The following is an 18867-nucleotide window of genomic DNA, read 5'->3' on the forward strand; positions in this document are numbered from 1 at the left end:
GATTGATTTGCACACTTCTGACAGTTTTTTTGTTTGTTCGTTTGTTTTAAATAGTGAATGTACATATTATATGTACCTGTTTATTACAATGATTAGGACATTTGAGCACATTGTTTTTTTTTTATTTTTTAAATTTTATTTTTTTAATCATTTATTCTTCAATACACACTGTGAGAGCTCAATTCACAACCCGCACAACAATGACTTTACGGTACCTGCATGTAGTAGGAGTCCGGAAAAGGGAGGAAATAATAGAAGACAGAGGTGTCAGTATTGAAATGTATCAATTCAATTCATTGTCATCAGTAGATGAGAAGGCAATCAACATCAACGGGGAATCCAGAGGAAAAATTCAACGAAAATCCAAAACATATGATGTTAAGAAATGAAAACGTCATTTAGGAGAAAGAACAAGCGATGATAAATGTAAATAAGGCAGTCTGGGAGATCAAAATTAAATTCAATGGGACAAGGTAAGAATTGTTACTGTTGACAAAGCTTGTAGTTAGTAAATACAAGGTCTAATATCTAATAAAAAATTGTATTAGATAAATTAGTACGTCTGATTTATAACGTGAAAAATGTTACCCTGTTATGTCGTGTCCCTCATGTTTAGACGATGAACAAAGACTCTAATGTATAATCGGGTCAAAACGGCATGAAACACGGACATTTGCGCAAGCGGCTGCGCTCAAAGCGGAGCGGTGGAGCGTAGCGGTTGGGATCGTGTAAGGACCCACGCTACCGCCACATACCTCTGCAGTTCGCCATGGTCCCAGCTCGATTTCAACCGCTGTCTCCACCGCACCGCTTCGGAGCGCGGCCGCTTGCGCAACGGTCCGTGATTCATGTTGTTTTGACCCAACTATACGAGGGTTGATTCGCTGAGAGCCGTACTTTTACGGATAACAGATGTTCCGCCCACGGATTTCTTCTCATCCTTTCTTCACTTCTTTCCTTTCTTTTCTTGTGAAACGAAAACGAAAAGTTATGATTTAAGTCGGAAAGTTGAACTGAAAAGTTCAGTTTCCACCTAAGAAACGAATTTTGGGATGATTCTGACACAGTATGAATGCTACCATAGTCGTTTTTAATGGGAAATTCTGTATTTTGATGCCAGCTCTCGTATCGGTCCTTACAAAAAGGTGATGCGCTTTTTTTTTACTGTGAATAGTATTTTCTAAAAATAACCTAAGAAGATAGAAGATGGATAGAAGAGGAGGTGCTTTGGATATTTAGCCGGAGATCGATTTGTAATTTGCGCATCCACGATTCTATCAATAAAATAGATAAAAGAAGAATGGAAAAGAAGAAGGAGAAAGAAGAAAAAAAAGGTTAAGGATTATAGATTACTCGGATAGAGAATGAGGAAAAAAAAACGTTAAGGCACATATACAATCGAAACGAATCCGACGCCCATAATTATCCTTGCTCTTTTTTTTCAAGGTTATGAATCTATAAAAGTGTTTGTTCTGTTTCCTGGTAGAATCGCATACTCGTTTCCGATTGACTTTGTAGCAAAGGTGGATTTCCATTCAGATTCGTATATCGTACTATACTTTGTGTTGAATCGTCCACGTATGATTTCGGGAAATCAGCCACGTTCCGATTTGTTGGTCTAAAGAATCATTTTTTAAAAGTTTTTTCAAAATAAAGATAAAAAATAAAGTTTTTTCCCACAAAGCCAAGTTGGGCAAAAAATGAGGTCTTGAGGTCAAGTCAACCCACCTTGGTGGCCTCAATTCCGAATTGTGATTATTTGTGTTCACCATTGTGATAATGCTCATGTGGTCATCATTCGACGAATTTTCACCTTTCATCTGAAAAATCACTGGATAATGAAAAAAAGAAGAGGTTGCGCTTGGAATTTAGTCTTTAGTTGTATGAGCCGAGAAGAAGTTATGAATTTATGAATTTTGTAAATTTTTGATTCGCTATGAGTTTAGAAGTCCCAACATATTATTGTATTTACGGGCACAGGACGTGATTTTCATTAGCAGCATGACATCTACAGGGTACACCGTTAGAACCCGGACAAAATTGTATTCGTAGCTACATATATTTGAATTCAGGAATAGGCACTAATTGGCACGGAGGTTAGCTAAATATATCCATAAGACGTTCATTGACTTCAGAATGGTTGAGCTCGTCAACATTAATTAGGCCAGAGGAGCGGGAATTATAGAAACCCTTTGTGTCAGCAGCGAACGTCCGCAGAAATTTAATTCTTAGGGGACTTAGGGGACCTGAGATCGACTCTACCCGACTTAGCGAAGAAATATACAGTTTACCAGAAATCCGAGGACGGCTCTCCGGTGAGAAAAATGCAGAATGCAAAATGCAGGAATCATCAAAGACTCTAGGGATCATCCGAAATGCGAACGGCTTGGTTTGGGCAGGCACGAGGATCCGCTCCGGATACTGTGATCACCTAGGTATGATCGTCCACTGGATCGCTCAAGATATACCCTCAAAAGGTCTCAGATATACTCTCGCGTTCCTATGGTCCGTCAAATGCTCTCAGTGGCCATCAAGTTCAAAAGAATTAGAACTGGTCGAATGACCTTTGGCCTCCTAACAGTTCCGACTTCCGCACCTGTGCACGACTTCCCCAAACGCCGCAACGACGTGAAAATCGCCGCGGGCACCGTCCTACGGTAGCATTCGCGCGCTTGCCTACATAAAAGCCTACTCCCTTACTCTGTGTTGCAGGTGTTTGGAGCAGACCTGGAGCACGACACCGACCTAAACCGTCTGAACTACTACGATCAAGTTAAAGACGGAAACCAACATGTCCAGGAACACTAACGTCAACTCTCCCCGTGGTGCTATCAAGGGATGGTTCACTGCCATGAACCACGATCAGTTAGAGACAGGGCGCTCACACTTTAGAACGATACTTAAAGCCAGCACGAATCTGAGGTGGTACGGATCTCAGGTGTAGTATTCGCATAGTGGATCGTAGATTACGGAGAGGATTATGGATTCCGTCCATTTCTTCTTAATTACCATAAAAAACGGCCCGGAAGATACGGCTTCAGGCGTTCTGGCGCACTACTTTCTACAGGGAGTTCGATTGGAGCGCACCAGCCTTGTGCACGCGTCGCATCTTCCGGGCCGTTTTTTTACGACGATTACGGGAAGAAATGGACGGAATCACCCCGGAATAGTATTTCGTGGTATCTTTGTATGTTGGCTTAAATAAACAACGTTGTGCAGAACACATTTTTGTTCGGATTCTAACGGAGCAGCCTGTATGTCATTGTCAGCACATAGTTTTATACATTTCTGGATTGGTCAGACTATTTTAAACCCTACAGTTCACATTTCGACATGATTAAGGTCTAAAGACACTCGTCTAAAACCAGCTATTATTAGCAAGGTGACGGTCAAGGACTACCGCCTGCATTTTCTTAAATTTGTCAGAATGTCAGGATGAAGTTGTTGTAAAATTATAGTCGAGTTTGGCATTTGCGATATCTCGCAGGCGATTCCGCGTTTCCATTCCAGAATTTCTGTTCCAGAATTTTTTTTCAGTTAGCAATAAGATCTTATTATTCAATTTATCACAGGAGAATATTCGCGTGCTCTCCAACTAAATGAATCGTGATGGAAGTTTGGATGAGATATCATGTGTGAGAGTCCAGGCACGAGGGAATTTAACTGTATGTACCTGTAATTGAGTATTAAGAAGTCCATAGAGGATCCAATTTGATGAACTTCCGAAATATGGAAGTAAATGAACACAATAGATCACGAATAGAAGCAGTTCACTAGTGGTTGTTGGTAGACCAGCAAGCGACATTATAATTGCGTAAAGGACAGAAAACCTGTGAAATAGAAACAACGGATTATCTCATTCTTAACCTTATGGAAGTAGATCAAATCTGACACATAATACTAACCAATACGGAGTCCAGCAAACAAAATAAACAGCGGCTATCAACACCGTGTACATAACGACTCTCCGTAACGGAATTGCCGAACGTGGAAGGATCCTGAAGGGAAAATTAGCTAAATATATTGTTGATGCGGTACAAATAAGCTGGTACAGTCTAGGTAAGTTATTTTATTTCTAATATTGGTGCGTTAAAAATAATATGGTTTTAGTTTGTTAATTTTTTAAGATTTCAGGCGAAATTCTAAAGTGAATTGTTCTGTCGTCCATCTTGTTTTGTTGCGCCGTTCTTCAATGGCGTTAGGACCACAGGTGTTTTCAATAAATAATTAAATAAATATGATGCGTAAAAAATTTTATACTTTTAGTTTGTCAATTTTTTAAATTTCATTCCCAGTATGGTGCAATAAAGAACATATGGAACATAACGTACCTCTTGTGAACGTATAGCTTTCGAATAAGCTTCCAATTGAAATATATAATAAGAATCAGAGGCACAACGTAACCAAGAATGAACGTCCTAAAATTTATTAGTAGAAGATCACCTACAGATCAGTGTAAACAGCTGTTTACACTCCAGTATCATTTTTTTTTGCTATAAGCAGATGCTAGGTTCAAGAAGAGCAAACACGCATGTATCACCAGAATAGAGTCGGATCGGAACGGCATGAAGCTGGATCGCAGTTGCGTAAGCGAGCGCTCGAAGCGGTGCGGTGAAGCGTAACGGTTAGAATCGAGAGGGGACCCTTACTAGCGTCACTCATCGCTGCGGTTTGCGGTGGTTTGCGGTGGTCCTATCTAGATTCCAGCCGCTAGCTATACCGTGCCGAGAATCGAGCTTCGGGTCGTTTTGACTAGAAAACACTAATATTTTGTCGAAAAACGTTGCCGTTTCCGGCAAAAACTGACACCATTAGTATTATTTTCTATAGTGGACACCTCGCTACTCCGATGTTCTATGGAAAGTATGGCATTTTATTGATCTTCGACGAGTACTTCCCTCAATTTAAGAAAACGATTGAAATTTCAGAACCAAAAATATAGATGAGGGATTTCCGCGGAAAGCAATTAAAGCTTGCAAAGAAAACCTTGCTAGTTTTTCAGGTCGACACCTTCTGTCAATGGTAGGTTCGAAGTATATTTGAAATTAGCAGCTCACTTACTTTCGAATGATATTTTCAAAACTTAATTTTGCTCACTTCCAAGAAGTTTGCGACGGATTTTGGGACACAAGACACAAGTAGCGGTGTTGTATCTTTTGTGAGCCGAATGAAACGCCTATTATGATAAGACCAGGTACAGTGAGTGAAGCTGCGAAGCACTTATGAACTTATACTCTTACAGGACTCAAGCTTTAAAACGTACAGTGTCTCACAAAAAAGTGGATGTCTCAAAAAAAATTACAAAAGGATAATCATCCATTTATTTTTTATTTTAATTTTGAATTATTATTCAATTTTTTATTTTAATTTTAAAATTTAACTGTTATTATTTTAATTTTAAATTTTAATTTTAAATTATTGTTTAATTCTTTGTTTGAAACCTTAATTTTTAAATTTAATTTAAATATGGATGAGATAATGATATGATAAGTATGGGTACGAGAATAATGGCAGATAATGGCTATTTGCATCAAAAAATAACCATAGAAAGACAGTATGATTGAAAAAAAGACGAGAAAAATACCACATTTTTCCTAGTGTTTGCGACTCGAATGGAAGCGAATCAAAGTTTTTCTATGGAAAAGCAAAAAAATCACATTCATTTTCGTAGTACTGAACTAGGTTTTAAATCATTAAATTCATTCATCCATTTAATTTTTTAATTTAATCCTAAAGTTTTGAATTTGGTTCTCTAGCAGCTAAGGGAATATGAGGAAAAATCGGAACTATGGTCGGTCGGTTCCTCCTTAAACTTGTGTGAAGTTAAATTTAATTAATTTCAATTCGATTTATGTCAAGTTCTCATTGAAAAAATGGATGTCAGGTGTCCTGGCGGGGTTTTACTGATGTGCCTTCCGTTGAGTAGTCATTTCCCGTGTTATTTTATTCTGTCCATATGCTTATAAGAACCCGTTCGCTGTCAAATGAGCTTACGGTCGTGTCGTAGCCCCTATAGATCCTTCTTTGACGAGGTAACTACGAGGGTTACGTGCAAGAAATTTTCGAGCAGTGGCCAAAATTTTTTCAAATTTACTCAAATACACTTATGATACATCAAAAAAGAAAAGAAAAAAAGAGAAACACATTTTGTTTGAGTCAGATTTTTTCAAAATTAGAATCCAACCCAATTATCCGTCAAAATCCTAGTTTAAACTCTAACCCCTGCTTGTAAATGGGTATCCTTGTTTGCTAAGTGCTATTTTCTCGAGTCAAAGGAGGCCAAAGCGGTGAAAGGGCGCGTTACAAAACACAAATATTCAGGAAAACACTTACGTTGAGGTGAACCAGTAAAAAATAGCAGGCGGCATCATATCCGAACACTTGAAGACACGAACCCTTGTGATATTATAGCTATCCATAGCTTTCAGCTCATGTAGGACCATTTCTTTTGCTCTAGCATACGTAAGCATTGGAAGTAACAGGAAGAAGGCAAGCACGGATAAGCCTAAACGAAGGAGAAATAGAACTGATCAATAATTGTTCAGTTAAGGACACGTTTCGAAGTAATTTCTCAATTTTTATGCATATTTCTTTATATTTTTTTCTTTATTTCCGCATATTCTTATATTTTATACTCTGTGTATTATTATATTGTATATATTATTATTTTATTTATATTATTCTTACTGTACATCTCTTTTTTTCCAGGACGATTCGCTAATCAACAATCGAAAAAAACTGGCTGCAGCACATGTTTTCCTTCAATTTGGACATTAGGATTAGGAGGAAAGCAATTTTGACTATTTTCCGGTTTCTTTGAATGAAATAATTATTAGCCAATTTTGAAGAGGTCGTTTCCTCGTAGAAGTTCACTTCTGAGCTCACTTAACTAAAATATTTAGCCCCTCTTTTGGAGTTTGCTATCTGTGGATTTCCTTTATTGTACAAAGTCCACAAAAAAGCACCGATGGATGTTGGGTTGGGTTAGCGCGGACTGATACATCTCACTATAATTTTGTTTTTTTTTACTACTACTCAATGGTAAATAACGTAAATAATCAATAAAGTTTCTGTAACGTAAACTCTAGTTCCAGACTTTGGTTTTCCTTAGGTTTAGAAAATATGAATAGTTAAAGATTTTCTAAATTTTTTTAAAAACTTTACGCTACGTTAGAACCAACAGCCAAACACAGCAAGTCGACAATGTCAGTAAAAAAAAAACTGGTGGCGTAGGGCGACGTCTACGAATTCTTGTGCAGGCGGTCCATTTTCTTCTTCAGATAATACTTTTCCAGTTTTTTGAAGTTAAACTTCACCGATGTCCTGAATAATCAGCATTTTATGAAATATGAGACGAATGAGTAAAAGTTGTTGGAGAAAGAAATTTTTAGCTTTTTGCCCCCGGAAGTGCTGTTCACTGTTGTCAGACAAGAAATGGATTTTGTTAAGTTGCTGATTGAGAGTTACAGTCAGTTATTGTATTTATACAATTACTTTTTTCTAGTTAATATTCTCGAAATAATAAGCATAATACTTATCCTTGCTTTTGTTGGAAAAAATAGAGGAAAAGTGTTTGACGCTTCTCGGTGGGACTCAGTGTGTAGCGCAAAGTGACTTCATCATTGATCCGTTATTCTTCCCTTTCCCTTTCTTCCCTATGTATTACGCTTCCAGTGATGCTCTGAGGTATGTGCTGTGCAAAAGAAGTATTACGTAAGAAGTTTGCAGTAGCAAAAGATCTTATCTTTGATCTCAATGTCAATACATTCCGAAGAATGTAGTCAACATTATAGTTGTAGAGATTTTTTGTAGCTTCAACTACAAAAAATAGCAACGTAGAAATTCAATGCTGGCAAATTTAGAATCTACTTACGCTTAGTTCAACAACTTAATACGGTAGGTTTAATTATGGAAAAAAGATCCTTCCCCGGCTACTCAGTACCACTCTCGCCGCCGTCCTGTACATGTCACCTATAACGGATTTTTTTTCATTTGGCTGTGATGCGCTGAAAGATGATGGATTGAGATGTTTTTGCCACTGGATTTCCGATACATTCCATTTAGTCTTCCATATCCCATTCCGTAAGTAAATGTGCACATTCAGAAAAGCCACTCAGTTGTCTATCGGTTTCTCCCTTCTGAACTTAATGTGCGGACACTGCTGGGGATTGAAAAGATTGAATCATGTGTCCAATTCTTCCTTTGTTGGGCAAACAATCATCTATTTTACGATAATACAGCAGTGGTTTTCTGTCCAGTACGGTAGCCTTTTCGATTTCGGACATTGAAACAAAGGCGAAAGTGAGTTACAGCATTTGGGCCCTAAGTTGTTGGTAGTACTGTTCTGAACATTGGAAAATAGAGCAATTTAGGCACTCGTTCATCAACTGCACAATGCTCAATCCGTACCGATTTAACGCCTAGTGCTCGTTGATTGATTCGAGAACATTCTGCATCGCGACGTCTTTTTAAACGTTCATATAAAATGACATAACGTCGAAAGCATCACAGTACGGGCATTCACATCGTAGTGCAAAATTGTTTGAGGAAGCTGTTACGACTACTGATGTGGACAAGGAAATATCTATGCAGTTAGTTCAGGGCTATGCTAAGTGGCCAAGAAATTCTATCTATAGGGCTCAAATGCCATCTATTATAGGCCTCCTTTCAAAGTCACTTGGATTACTCGAAGTGAGGCCATTTTCACAAAGCTTATAAGTTCTTTTAAGAATAAAAATATAACGAATAAATACAAATATAAAAATATAAAAATAAAATAGGACCGGACGTACAGGTGAGCCGCTATAGAGACGTATAAATAATAAGGTTTTTAGTAGCCCTACTGTTTCAGCTGCTCCAAACCATGCTCTGTTTTGACGGCAATATGTATTGCTTTCTGAACCCATTGGTAGAGGATAGAACAGATAGATTTGCTTCCTGATTAAAGGGGAAAAAGTAGATAGAAGATAAAAGATCGAATAGATGCTTGCATCTTGTGAGGATGTTTGAATTCCCCTTCACTTCATTCATCTCAAAGTATCTTTGAGAAAAATAAACATAAATTTCTGTCTTTTTATGGGAAGATAATGGATGTGAGCCTGTAGTGTTGTTGGGATAAGGAAATTTTTCCCGTTTCGCGGGATTTATAGAAAACAATCGCATCCCCGATCGCTTTATTACAGGGCAACTCAAAAATCTACTTTTTGAGCTTCATTTATACATGGCAGTTCCATGTTTCACCTCTGTTAGTAAATAGGAACCTAATAAGTTATCGTTATTTATTGTTAGTTTATTCTTGTTTATTTGTATTTATTCCTTGCCTCTTACTCTGGGCACGCCTTTGAGCGTAATAAATAAATAAATAAATAAATAAATAAGGGTCCTGTGGAACCTATTCATGAGACACAAGAAAATGTTTTAAAATTTCGTTAGGATCTCTAATAAGCTGCCAATCCTAGAAGACAAGAGGTTTAAGTTGCAGCCCAATCATCATATCGTTTACTTACTTTTACTTTTACCTATTTAACTTTCATTTACGAATTAGTTTCGAGGCAGAAATAAATCTCCCTAACAAATATAAATCACTACTCTACACATACTGTGGAATTTGTGGAATTTAACGTTGTTTCATTTTTGTTTCTTGAGCAACACAGTGACTTAGCTTGAAAACTTAAAAATAAAGCGACTTTAAGTGACTTCAAAAAATGAAAAAAATAATCTTTCATGAATGAAAAACTTGGTTTTAAAAAATTTGTCCGGAAAGAAATTCGATCTTGCCTGTTTTCCCGGTAGAGCTCAAAGCTCCTTCTGATTATTAAGCTTTACCCCTTTTTGGTTTCTTATCGTAACGCCATTTTTGTAAAACTACGATGTACGACCCACATAATTTAAGAACTATGCATTTTTTAAAATCTCATCAAATTTGATCAGTGAGATTACATGGGATACTGATCGGATCAATCAATTTTCGTGGACGCTCCACGACTCAAAGGGCTGATCCCCGATTGAGAGACTGAGCTCATCCATGCCGAAGAGACATTCCACAGCGCTGTTTTTCTCTAACACCATGCATGAAAAATTACGGATAATGAATGTTTTTCGCATAATAAAATGCATGCGTACATAGAAAATAAAGAGCATCCGAGATCTCCGATACAGAACATGCGGAGATCTAATGAGTTGTATGTATTTCCTAATGAGTTCTATTATTTGCTTTCACCGAGCGTATAAGGATATTTACTAGTTATATATGCTCATGATATCCACGATGAAACTTACAACATATGACTCCGAGAACAAATGATCTGCTTCGTAGATACGTGTGATGCGGACGACATACGGCCACGTATCGATCGAAACTCATAGCGGTGATCAAAAATGTGGACACTATCCGGCCGACGGATCCGCATACATGATGGAGTTTACACATCCATGTGCCAAAAATCCAGAAACCGATCACACTGTCCTGAAAAGACGCATTCACCCTCTAACTAACACTATTTTCTCAATTTTCTCGTGGACTTTTCAAGCCATCTGAGAAATGTTTACAAGGATTAGGCAGAGACAGAAAATAAAGAAAATAATAAGAATACGCAACAGAAAATAAAAATAGAAAGTGAAGGGGAATTTCTAAAAGGTAATCATCTCCAAACACTTCCACCTCTGCATTTTATTGCACCTCCATCGAGAGAAAAAAAAACAGATCATCTCTCTTTTCAAAGAATTCTCATTTAAAAAATTTGAAAGAATTTTAAAAAGTCTCATTTAAAAAATTTGAAATAGTTTAAAAAGCTTCATTTTTTGAAAAAAAATGCTAATGCCATAAGGTCACATCGATAAGGGCCAACGCTAAGGTTCAACGGTGAGGCTAAGCCTAAGAAACAAGAAGATATGATGTAAGAGAAAATGTAGGCATTTTTCTTCCAGAAGTTTAGCCCACCCTAACCCCCTCTGCATCCTCTTTTCCTTCCTTCAGTTTTTTCGATTAGAAATATTGATCTCAGAGTGGTTCCAGTTCAAGGTTTCTCGAGGGCAAAATATGTTCGGAGTGACCAAATGCAGAAAGAAACTCGTACAGGTCCACCAAGAGCGGTGAACTTCAGGAAATGTATAAAAAAGCAACGATAATGAATTTATCACGGATCTGTCATTAACGAATGAAAAAAAGGGGAAACGGAAGGAGAAATTTCTGCGCGCGAATTTCGCACACGATCCAGAAAAATGGAAGTATTGCTAGCCTTTGCTCGAACGAATCGATGAACAACGGGAGTCAAGATGATCAAACGAGAAAGAGGGGAAAATTTTCAATCCATGAATGGTGGAAATGAATCGCATCGCAAGTTCAAATTTCCACTGTTCTTTATAGAGCGTTAACGCTTTAAAACTAAAAATAGTTGACAAAATCGAAAACACAAACATTTTAAAGCTTCTCTACGGAAACAAAAATAACTGGAGATATGTCAGAAAGTGCTTATTGTCAAAACTGACTCGGTTTATAACGTCAACAAAAATCACATGAAGCTGAAACTGACAAATCTTCCTGGAAATTCGACTGATATTTCCACATTTATTTGCAGGAAACTTTCTGCGCTAAATTTTTAGCGTAGCGAATTTGCAGAAAAGGCGCACGAAACGAGTGCAGAGAACACTGCCAGAACCAAATTTTTCCGATTCTTTCCCTTCTTTCGACCTTTTGAAGAACTCGAATGCAAACGGAATTGATGAGGAAGAAAGAAAAAAAAACTATGAAAATTCCGTGGAACTCAACGTAATTTGTTGTGATCAGGTTTTTTCTGATGGGTAAAAAAATCAGTGGTCCATTACCTTGGATGGTATTTGATCAAGGTTACTACTGATTTTACAGCTAGATTATCCCTTTTCGAGATGATCCAGGAAGCAGAAAATGAAGATGTGAACAAGAAAAAAAATTCTGAAAGTTCTTTATGTGAAATAGAACCACTCCATTATTTTACGGATACTATTTCTTCCGATTCGTTTACTATTTTTTCAGTGTGAATTATTGATATTAACATTGATATTCCAATATATTTAGGTATAGTAGAATAAAACTCGCAATTTGTAAACACCAACGTTTTAGTGTTTCAGGAGGAAAATCTGAACTGTTTAAATTTGCAGCGGGTGACCAGATTGCAAGCGCAAAGAGGTCCGAAAAAAAAATGATCCTTATGGATGTTGGATTGGATTAATGTTGGGATTTCATTACATATTGCAGCATTCAGAGACTTGAGAGCAAACTGACGTAATATGGAATTTTTTATGGAAATTATCTTCGCTTCGTTTTACAAGCTATTTAATGAATTCTGGAAGAATTTTTTTCTTGACTTCAGCAGTGAGAAGCGAATGCACTGCCGATAGGATCAAATAAACCACAAATATCTTTTTTGAGTTTCCTGTCTGAACAGTTTTAGGATTTACTTCTTTTTAACACTTATCTTTGTGATTTCTATGGATTAGACCTATTTAGATTATGTACGGCGCAGTTAATTTTTCTTTAAAAAAAAAACCAGGAAAAATAAGAGGTTCTTTTTTCAAAAATTACTTCGGAAAAACCAAGAAATTGCTGTAAAACTATGCGTTTCGGGATTACGCACGTCGTCTGAAAGCTTCCGCTTCTGCAGCAGATTTCACAAGTACTCAAAAACTATTCAATTTGTTCAAGCTTCACAAAATTTCTTTCAGAATATTTCAAAGAGTTCAAAGAAAAAATTCTAATCCCAATTTAAATTTACTTCTTTTACAATTTTTCTTTTCATATAAACACATCAAATTTGGGTGTAAAAGTATAATAACCAAAAAATAATGTCCGGTTCAATTAAAGAAAACAAATTCTAGGCGTATTGGAGAAGAAGTTAGGCAGCGGTTTATCTTAGTCTTTTTTCCTTTGAACCGATTTTTTCTTTTACTGCTTTTTCTCCGTCACACCAAATTGAAACATCAAAAAATTCAGGGATTAAAAACACAAATCGCAGGAAGTCTCTCGCCTCCCACCTGCAATATATGAAAGTTAGGAATTGTTAAGCAGAATTCCATGAAATTCAAGACTACAAATCCAAGTGAACCGTATTTGCACGTGCAAACGATGTGAATTTCAAATTAGATTAGAATTGCTTCTTTGAGTTCGAAAACTTCTGTGTTTTTATAAAAATTTCTTGTTCTTTTTACTGTACAGGAACGTTTCCGGAACTTTTTTTTTACAATATTTCCTTTTCAAATTTTTCTTCCTTTCTTTTTTTTTGTTCCAAATACTATCAGTTTTCTTCACTTCTTCCCTTCTACAAAATCTCCCTATGACCGTAAGCAAAAACATATGTATCTGTCATTAGGCCGATATTGTTGTTTTCCCTGCAAATCCCCCCGATAAACAACATCCCACACACGTCTACAAAACTGATGAGACGTACGGTGATTTTATGTTCGCTCACTTATTAATTTTTAATGAAAGGTTTCTGCAACAAAAAACTGCGTATTTTAAGAGAAAAAAAAGGGAGGGGGGATAAACAGAGTAAATACATCCTTTTCAGACATTTTTCTCTTTCTACCATTTTCTTTATTTTTCTCTTTCTACCATCTCTTTTTCTATCTTACCTAAGGCTCTAAAATTTCAAATTTTTCCCCTAGTACTTTTTTAGTCTCACTTAAGCTTCTTAAAAACAAAAAAAAAATGCAAAAAAAACTGAGGACTTACCAGAATAGCTGGTGGAAGACTGAGGCTCATCAAAAAATCACAGACACATAGTGCAGCAATATAGAGAATAGCATTATCTCCCTGTCGACGTGTGCGCACCCTTCGATCCGCCATCACTCCACGAATAAGCGTCAGGATCGAGGAATTCCCACATACACCAACGACAAAGCATAGGACGAACACGACGACGACCAACAGGACCTTCGGTTGGAGTTCCTTAACAATCCCAATGAAATCAGCGTTAGCAGCGTTATCACCGAATCCTCAAGAACTGATGAGAATAACCGGGAGAAAAATCATAATTTCTTTTCTTTTCTTTTTTTAATTTTTAAAAAATAAAATAATGGTCATCAAGAACCATCATTTTATTTTTTTACCTTAATTTAATCTTTTTTTAAACTTTGTTCTTATTTCTGAAGCTTTTTTTTTTGATTGCAAAGAATCAGTAGTGATAATCTCAGAATTCTGATCGAATAAAGTGAGAAAAAAAAGCCATAATTTGACATTATCAACGATAATTTTATTTTTAAATTTTAATTTAATTTTTTAAACCTAATTTCTATTCTTTTCGGGCTAATGTCAAATCAACCATCATTTTCGGAGTATTTTAAAGTACAATACAGTATTACACAATAAATTAATAAAACATAGTAATATTAAATATAGTACTAATAAATTTTATTGAACATTGAATTGAACAATTGCAGTAAATACAGGACAGTATTTTCTTAAAAAATGTAAAAAGGATTCTATTGAGAAAAAGTTCGGTGAAGTCCAACTGGTGTCCTTTTTTTCGGTCTCACATTTTTAGCAGTTTCATACAAATCGAATAATCGAAATCGGAAAAAGTTAACCAATTAGTTATAGGAAGTATGGAGAATTTGGAAACTTTTCAATGTCAGTAACTAACAAATGGTTTTTTATGAACAACTTAAAGACATCTGGGGTGATGCGGATTTCAGGTGGAGAGTTCCTAAACGGGATCATGGATTATAGAGAAGGGTGGTGATTCCGTCCATTTCTTCCTAATTGCCGTGAAAAAACGGCCCGGAAGACACGACTACGAGCGTTCCGGTGCGCCATTTTCCACAACGAATACGACTGGAGCGCGCCAGCATTGTGCACGTGCCGCATCTTCCGGACCGAAGGAATCAGCTCCCTCTCCTCAATCTACGATCCCGTTTAGGAAGTCGTATCTTCCGGGCCGTTTTTTACGGCAAGTAGGAAGAAATGGACGGAATCACCCGCCTTTCCATGGTCTACGATCTCTCCGTATACGAATACCTCCACCTGAAATCCCTAGCAACTCAGATTCGTGGAGTGATGCCTTTAACCTGGAACAGACGAGTCCGTCAGGAGCAGGAGAGGCAGAAGGTAGGTGTAACCTGTATATTTGTGCTCATACATTTTTACTGGTGTGTTCATCCACAGATTCATATGAATTCACTGGATCTCTGCATTTCTACTCCCGGAAATATGCGCTATTTGGGGCTTCTTGATTACGAAGATAACTCTATGGATTCGGATCTCGACGTCTTGACGTCATCTTCTGATTAGCCACAAATTTCAATATTAGAAGAAGTCTCTATGGAAGGTAATCGATTTATTCACGGTGGCTACGGTTACCTCGTTGGTCCCTCGCTTGGTCCGCTGGCTCTGTTTCACACATCACAATTTAGGTCCGAAACGGAAAACAAAACATGGATGACGGAGATACGTGGGAAATCTTAGCAACCATACATACTTAGCCTCAGATTACTGAGGTGATTCTCAATACAGGGACTGTATTCAGGATGTAGTCATTCACTCACTCGTTGAGTCATCAAAAAAAACAAATAGTAAATAAAAACATTATTGAGAATTGGTTATGGTTCAAGTAGAAAAGAGTTCGAGGTCAATGACGTTACAGTAATCTGGATTCTGTGGATTCCCTGGATGTAAAAAAAACTGCTTCTCTCAGCTGGAAAACTGGATTAACGATTTCTAATTAATGGCCCACTCACTCGTTGAGTCATCGAAAAAAAAGTAGATATTTCCAGATCCAGATTACTGTAACGTCCTTGACCTTAAACTCTTTTCTACTTGAAGTCTTAGGAAGACGTCAATCCTTGACCCTTAACGTCCTTGACCTCAAACTCTTCTCTACTTTAACTTCTTTCTACTTACTTTCTACTTAACTTCGAATTTCCTGAGTTAGTGAGACCCGTATTTACGTGCTTGGAGAAACTCCACCAGGACTGTTAATGGAACGATGATCCATGCTTCCTGACTGCCATCGTAGCTACATTAAGCATCCATATACTCATTCAGGAATTGAAATTATTCCAAGAAATTAACAGATGGTGAAATCCCATCCGTCTCCGCACCGGATAAGGATAAGGCTTCAATTTTATCAAGATTGAAATCATCTGCTACCTGCACATCCAAAGTCTTCCCAAGATTCACGTTGTTTAAAATTAGAACGCTTCCTCATTTCATTTCATTCAGCAAAATAACAGCAATCTTTGTTACGAATTTCTGTAAACAACTGGACACACAGGGGATTATTAATATGTCGAATGAGTCGAAGACCATGAATGATCAAAAATCTGTCAACAACATCGTCGTCTTGGCTTTTGTTTCTTTAATTCCATGAAAGATTAGTGGAATTCAATAGATTTCACTAGCGCATACGCATGAATCATCCATGGATGAAGGATAAAGTTTCTGGCGTCAATTAATCCACTTAGGACTTACGCCAACGCCATTCCATTTCAATTCAGAATCCTTTGAGGACTTTGTACCCCGTACAATGACTCACGAAGCTATCTGATGTATCAAGTCAGTGCTTTTATCCTCCCAGACAAGTCTGGCACCAATTTATCAACCCCGAAGGATGAAAGGCTTGGTTGGCACCGCAGCGGTTTCGAACCATCGATTGATAGTGTAGTCACAGTGGAACCTCCTGCCGACTGCGCTACGCCCGCTTCACTTTGGAATTGTGCATTGTTAATCCTACAATCTCTGCTATTCTGTATTCTGTAAAAGTTTTCTGAGATGAACAAAATATTTTCTCGTCCTCGATAATAATCTTCTACTAATAATAAATTAGGTGCGGATTTTTTAAAATTTCTATCTCAGACCAAGTGTTTTTTCTACCTTCTTTCTAGGGAAACCACTGGTGTATATGAATAAATCAATGAATAAATAAACAAATGAATAAGTAAATAAAAATGAAAATGAATGAGCAAATAAATAAATAGTCTATTGGTAGAGAAGAACATTCGTGTGTCTCTGTTTAAAGTGAGGGACAATCGCAGAATGAGTTCTCATGCACTACCGACGCAGAAACAGAAAATCCTGGAAGGAACTTAACAACTAATAACAACGGCTTAAGCAGAAACTAAAAATCCTGAAAATACTTAACAACTCACTCAGTAGCTTTCTAAAAACTCAGCATTCGGTTCTAGAACTCAATAAAATCCTAAAAACTAGGTACAGTGGCCGTATGCGATATACTTACACAAAAAGAGGTCACATCCTACTATATACTGCCTAATATACTAATCCATGGTTTGATTTGACCTCAGATCAGATTAGAGTCAGACTTTGGTTTCTATATGTACATAAACTAGTCGAAATAATTCCTTAGCTAAATTAGATTAATTCTTTAGCTATCCATTTAGATTGTGGATCGAATCCAATCCATTTAAGGCTCCGAAGAAGGAGATTTTGCCGAAATGTCAGTCTATAGAATTATTAACCAGCTCACTAAAAATCAAAACGACATCTGAAATAAAAATAAATTAGAATTAAATTAAATAAATAGATAAAAATTCAAAATTAAAAGTCATTAAAAGTCGAACTTTTCAATTCCCAATTCTTTTCAATTCTTTAACTATCTCCAGGCTCACTTTTCCTTGAAACCTCGGCAGTGGGAACTGGTTTTGCTATGTTTACTTTGTTATCCCAACAATGTTTTCGTGAAACTTCGAAGCCAATAATAAAATTTCACAAAAACGTTTCGTTAACATAACAAGAAAACAGAAACCCAATTTTTTTTAGCTCTCAAAAAAAAAACAAAGAGGGACAAATGGAATTCATAACAACCTAAGGAGAATATTGGTCGGCGGGAGAATCATGGGATCAGAAAACCATCATTTTCCATTCGCGCAGCACTGTGAACTCGGCATATTTTCACGCGGTAAGACCTCTTCAAGGATCTCATTATGGATGGGTTGAGGAAGGAGGGATGATTCCGTCCATTTCTTCCTAATTCCCGTAAAAAAACGGCCCGGATGATACGGCTTCGAGCGTTCCGGCGCACTACTCTCTACAACGAGTTCGATTGGAGCGCGCCAGCCGTGCGCACGCGACACATCTTCCGGGCCGTTTTTTACGGCAATTAGGAAGAAATGGACGGAATCACCCACCTCTCCATAATCTACGATCCCGTATACGAATACTCCACCTGAAATTCGTACCACCTCTGATTCGTGGAGTGATGCCTTCAACTATTCGCCAGAAAAAAAGACTAAAAAGGATAAAAAACAAAGAAGGAAAAAGGATAACACTCATTAGTGTGTTTAGCCCCAGGATCAAAAAACACTGTCTGTCTTTTGAACTTCATATGTCAATACGATAATTTCACGGCGAAGTACCTCTTTTTTTCTGCGATAATTCAAGCGAAGCGTGATGAGAGGATCAAAAATCTGAAGAACTCGACACTAAATAATTAACGGGTTCTGAGTTCGCGCATTTTCGCGTTCTTTGAAACGCACTCAAATGCTAAACTTCATCCCAAACCAAAAAAAAAGAGATTCTCCTGAAGAACCGCCCACGGCTCCCGTTCAGTGCAACCTTGATGAAGTCGGACTTTGGCGTTCAAGTGTAAATTTAGGTATTTAAGGCTCCTTATTTGAAACACAATTTGAAAAAAATTCACGCTATTTGGTAGAGGATGTGGTGAGCTAAATAATATAGAATGTGGGAGTCCTGTGTTTCCTGGAGATCTTTTAGAACCCTGTCTATTGGAAGAAATCCGCGAGAAAAATCAGGATTATCAGTTTTATGGTGCATTTACGTGGGTGTTTTCTAATAACTAAATAAACCCTTGAGGATTAAGGGCGTGAAAGACACCATTGATTCTTCTTTCTTCAAGAAATCGAAAACGCAGATCGCAA

At 37.2% G+C, this 18867-nt stretch overlaps 1 protein-coding gene across 1 annotated transcript in view; it reads right to left on the reverse strand.

Moving 5' to 3' along the window:
- Nucleotides 1-1455: 1455 nt before the first annotated feature.
- The window catches only part of RB195_000248 (uncharacterized protein), a gene marked incomplete at both ends in the record, with an annotated part of 35351 nt that continues 17939 nt past the window's right edge, over nt 1456-18867 (reverse strand). The window contains 8 exons of the mRNA XM_064196485.1: nt 1456-1618; nt 1729-1820; nt 3674-3830; nt 3906-3998; nt 4332-4418; nt 6334-6505; nt 10279-10465; nt 13706-13921. Coding sequence (XP_064052366.1) covers nt 1456-1618; nt 1729-1820; nt 3674-3830; nt 3906-3998; nt 4332-4418; nt 6334-6505; nt 10279-10465; nt 13706-13921 — 1167 coding nt within the window. The remainder of the gene's footprint in view (nt 1619-1728; nt 1821-3673; nt 3831-3905; nt 3999-4331; nt 4419-6333; nt 6506-10278; nt 10466-13705; nt 13922-18867) is intronic.

Source organism: Necator americanus, chromosome IV, assembly GCF_031761385.1.
Source record: "Necator americanus strain Aroian chromosome IV, whole genome shotgun sequence".
Lineage (NCBI taxonomy): Eukaryota > Metazoa > Nematoda > Chromadorea > Rhabditida > Ancylostomatidae > Necator > Necator americanus.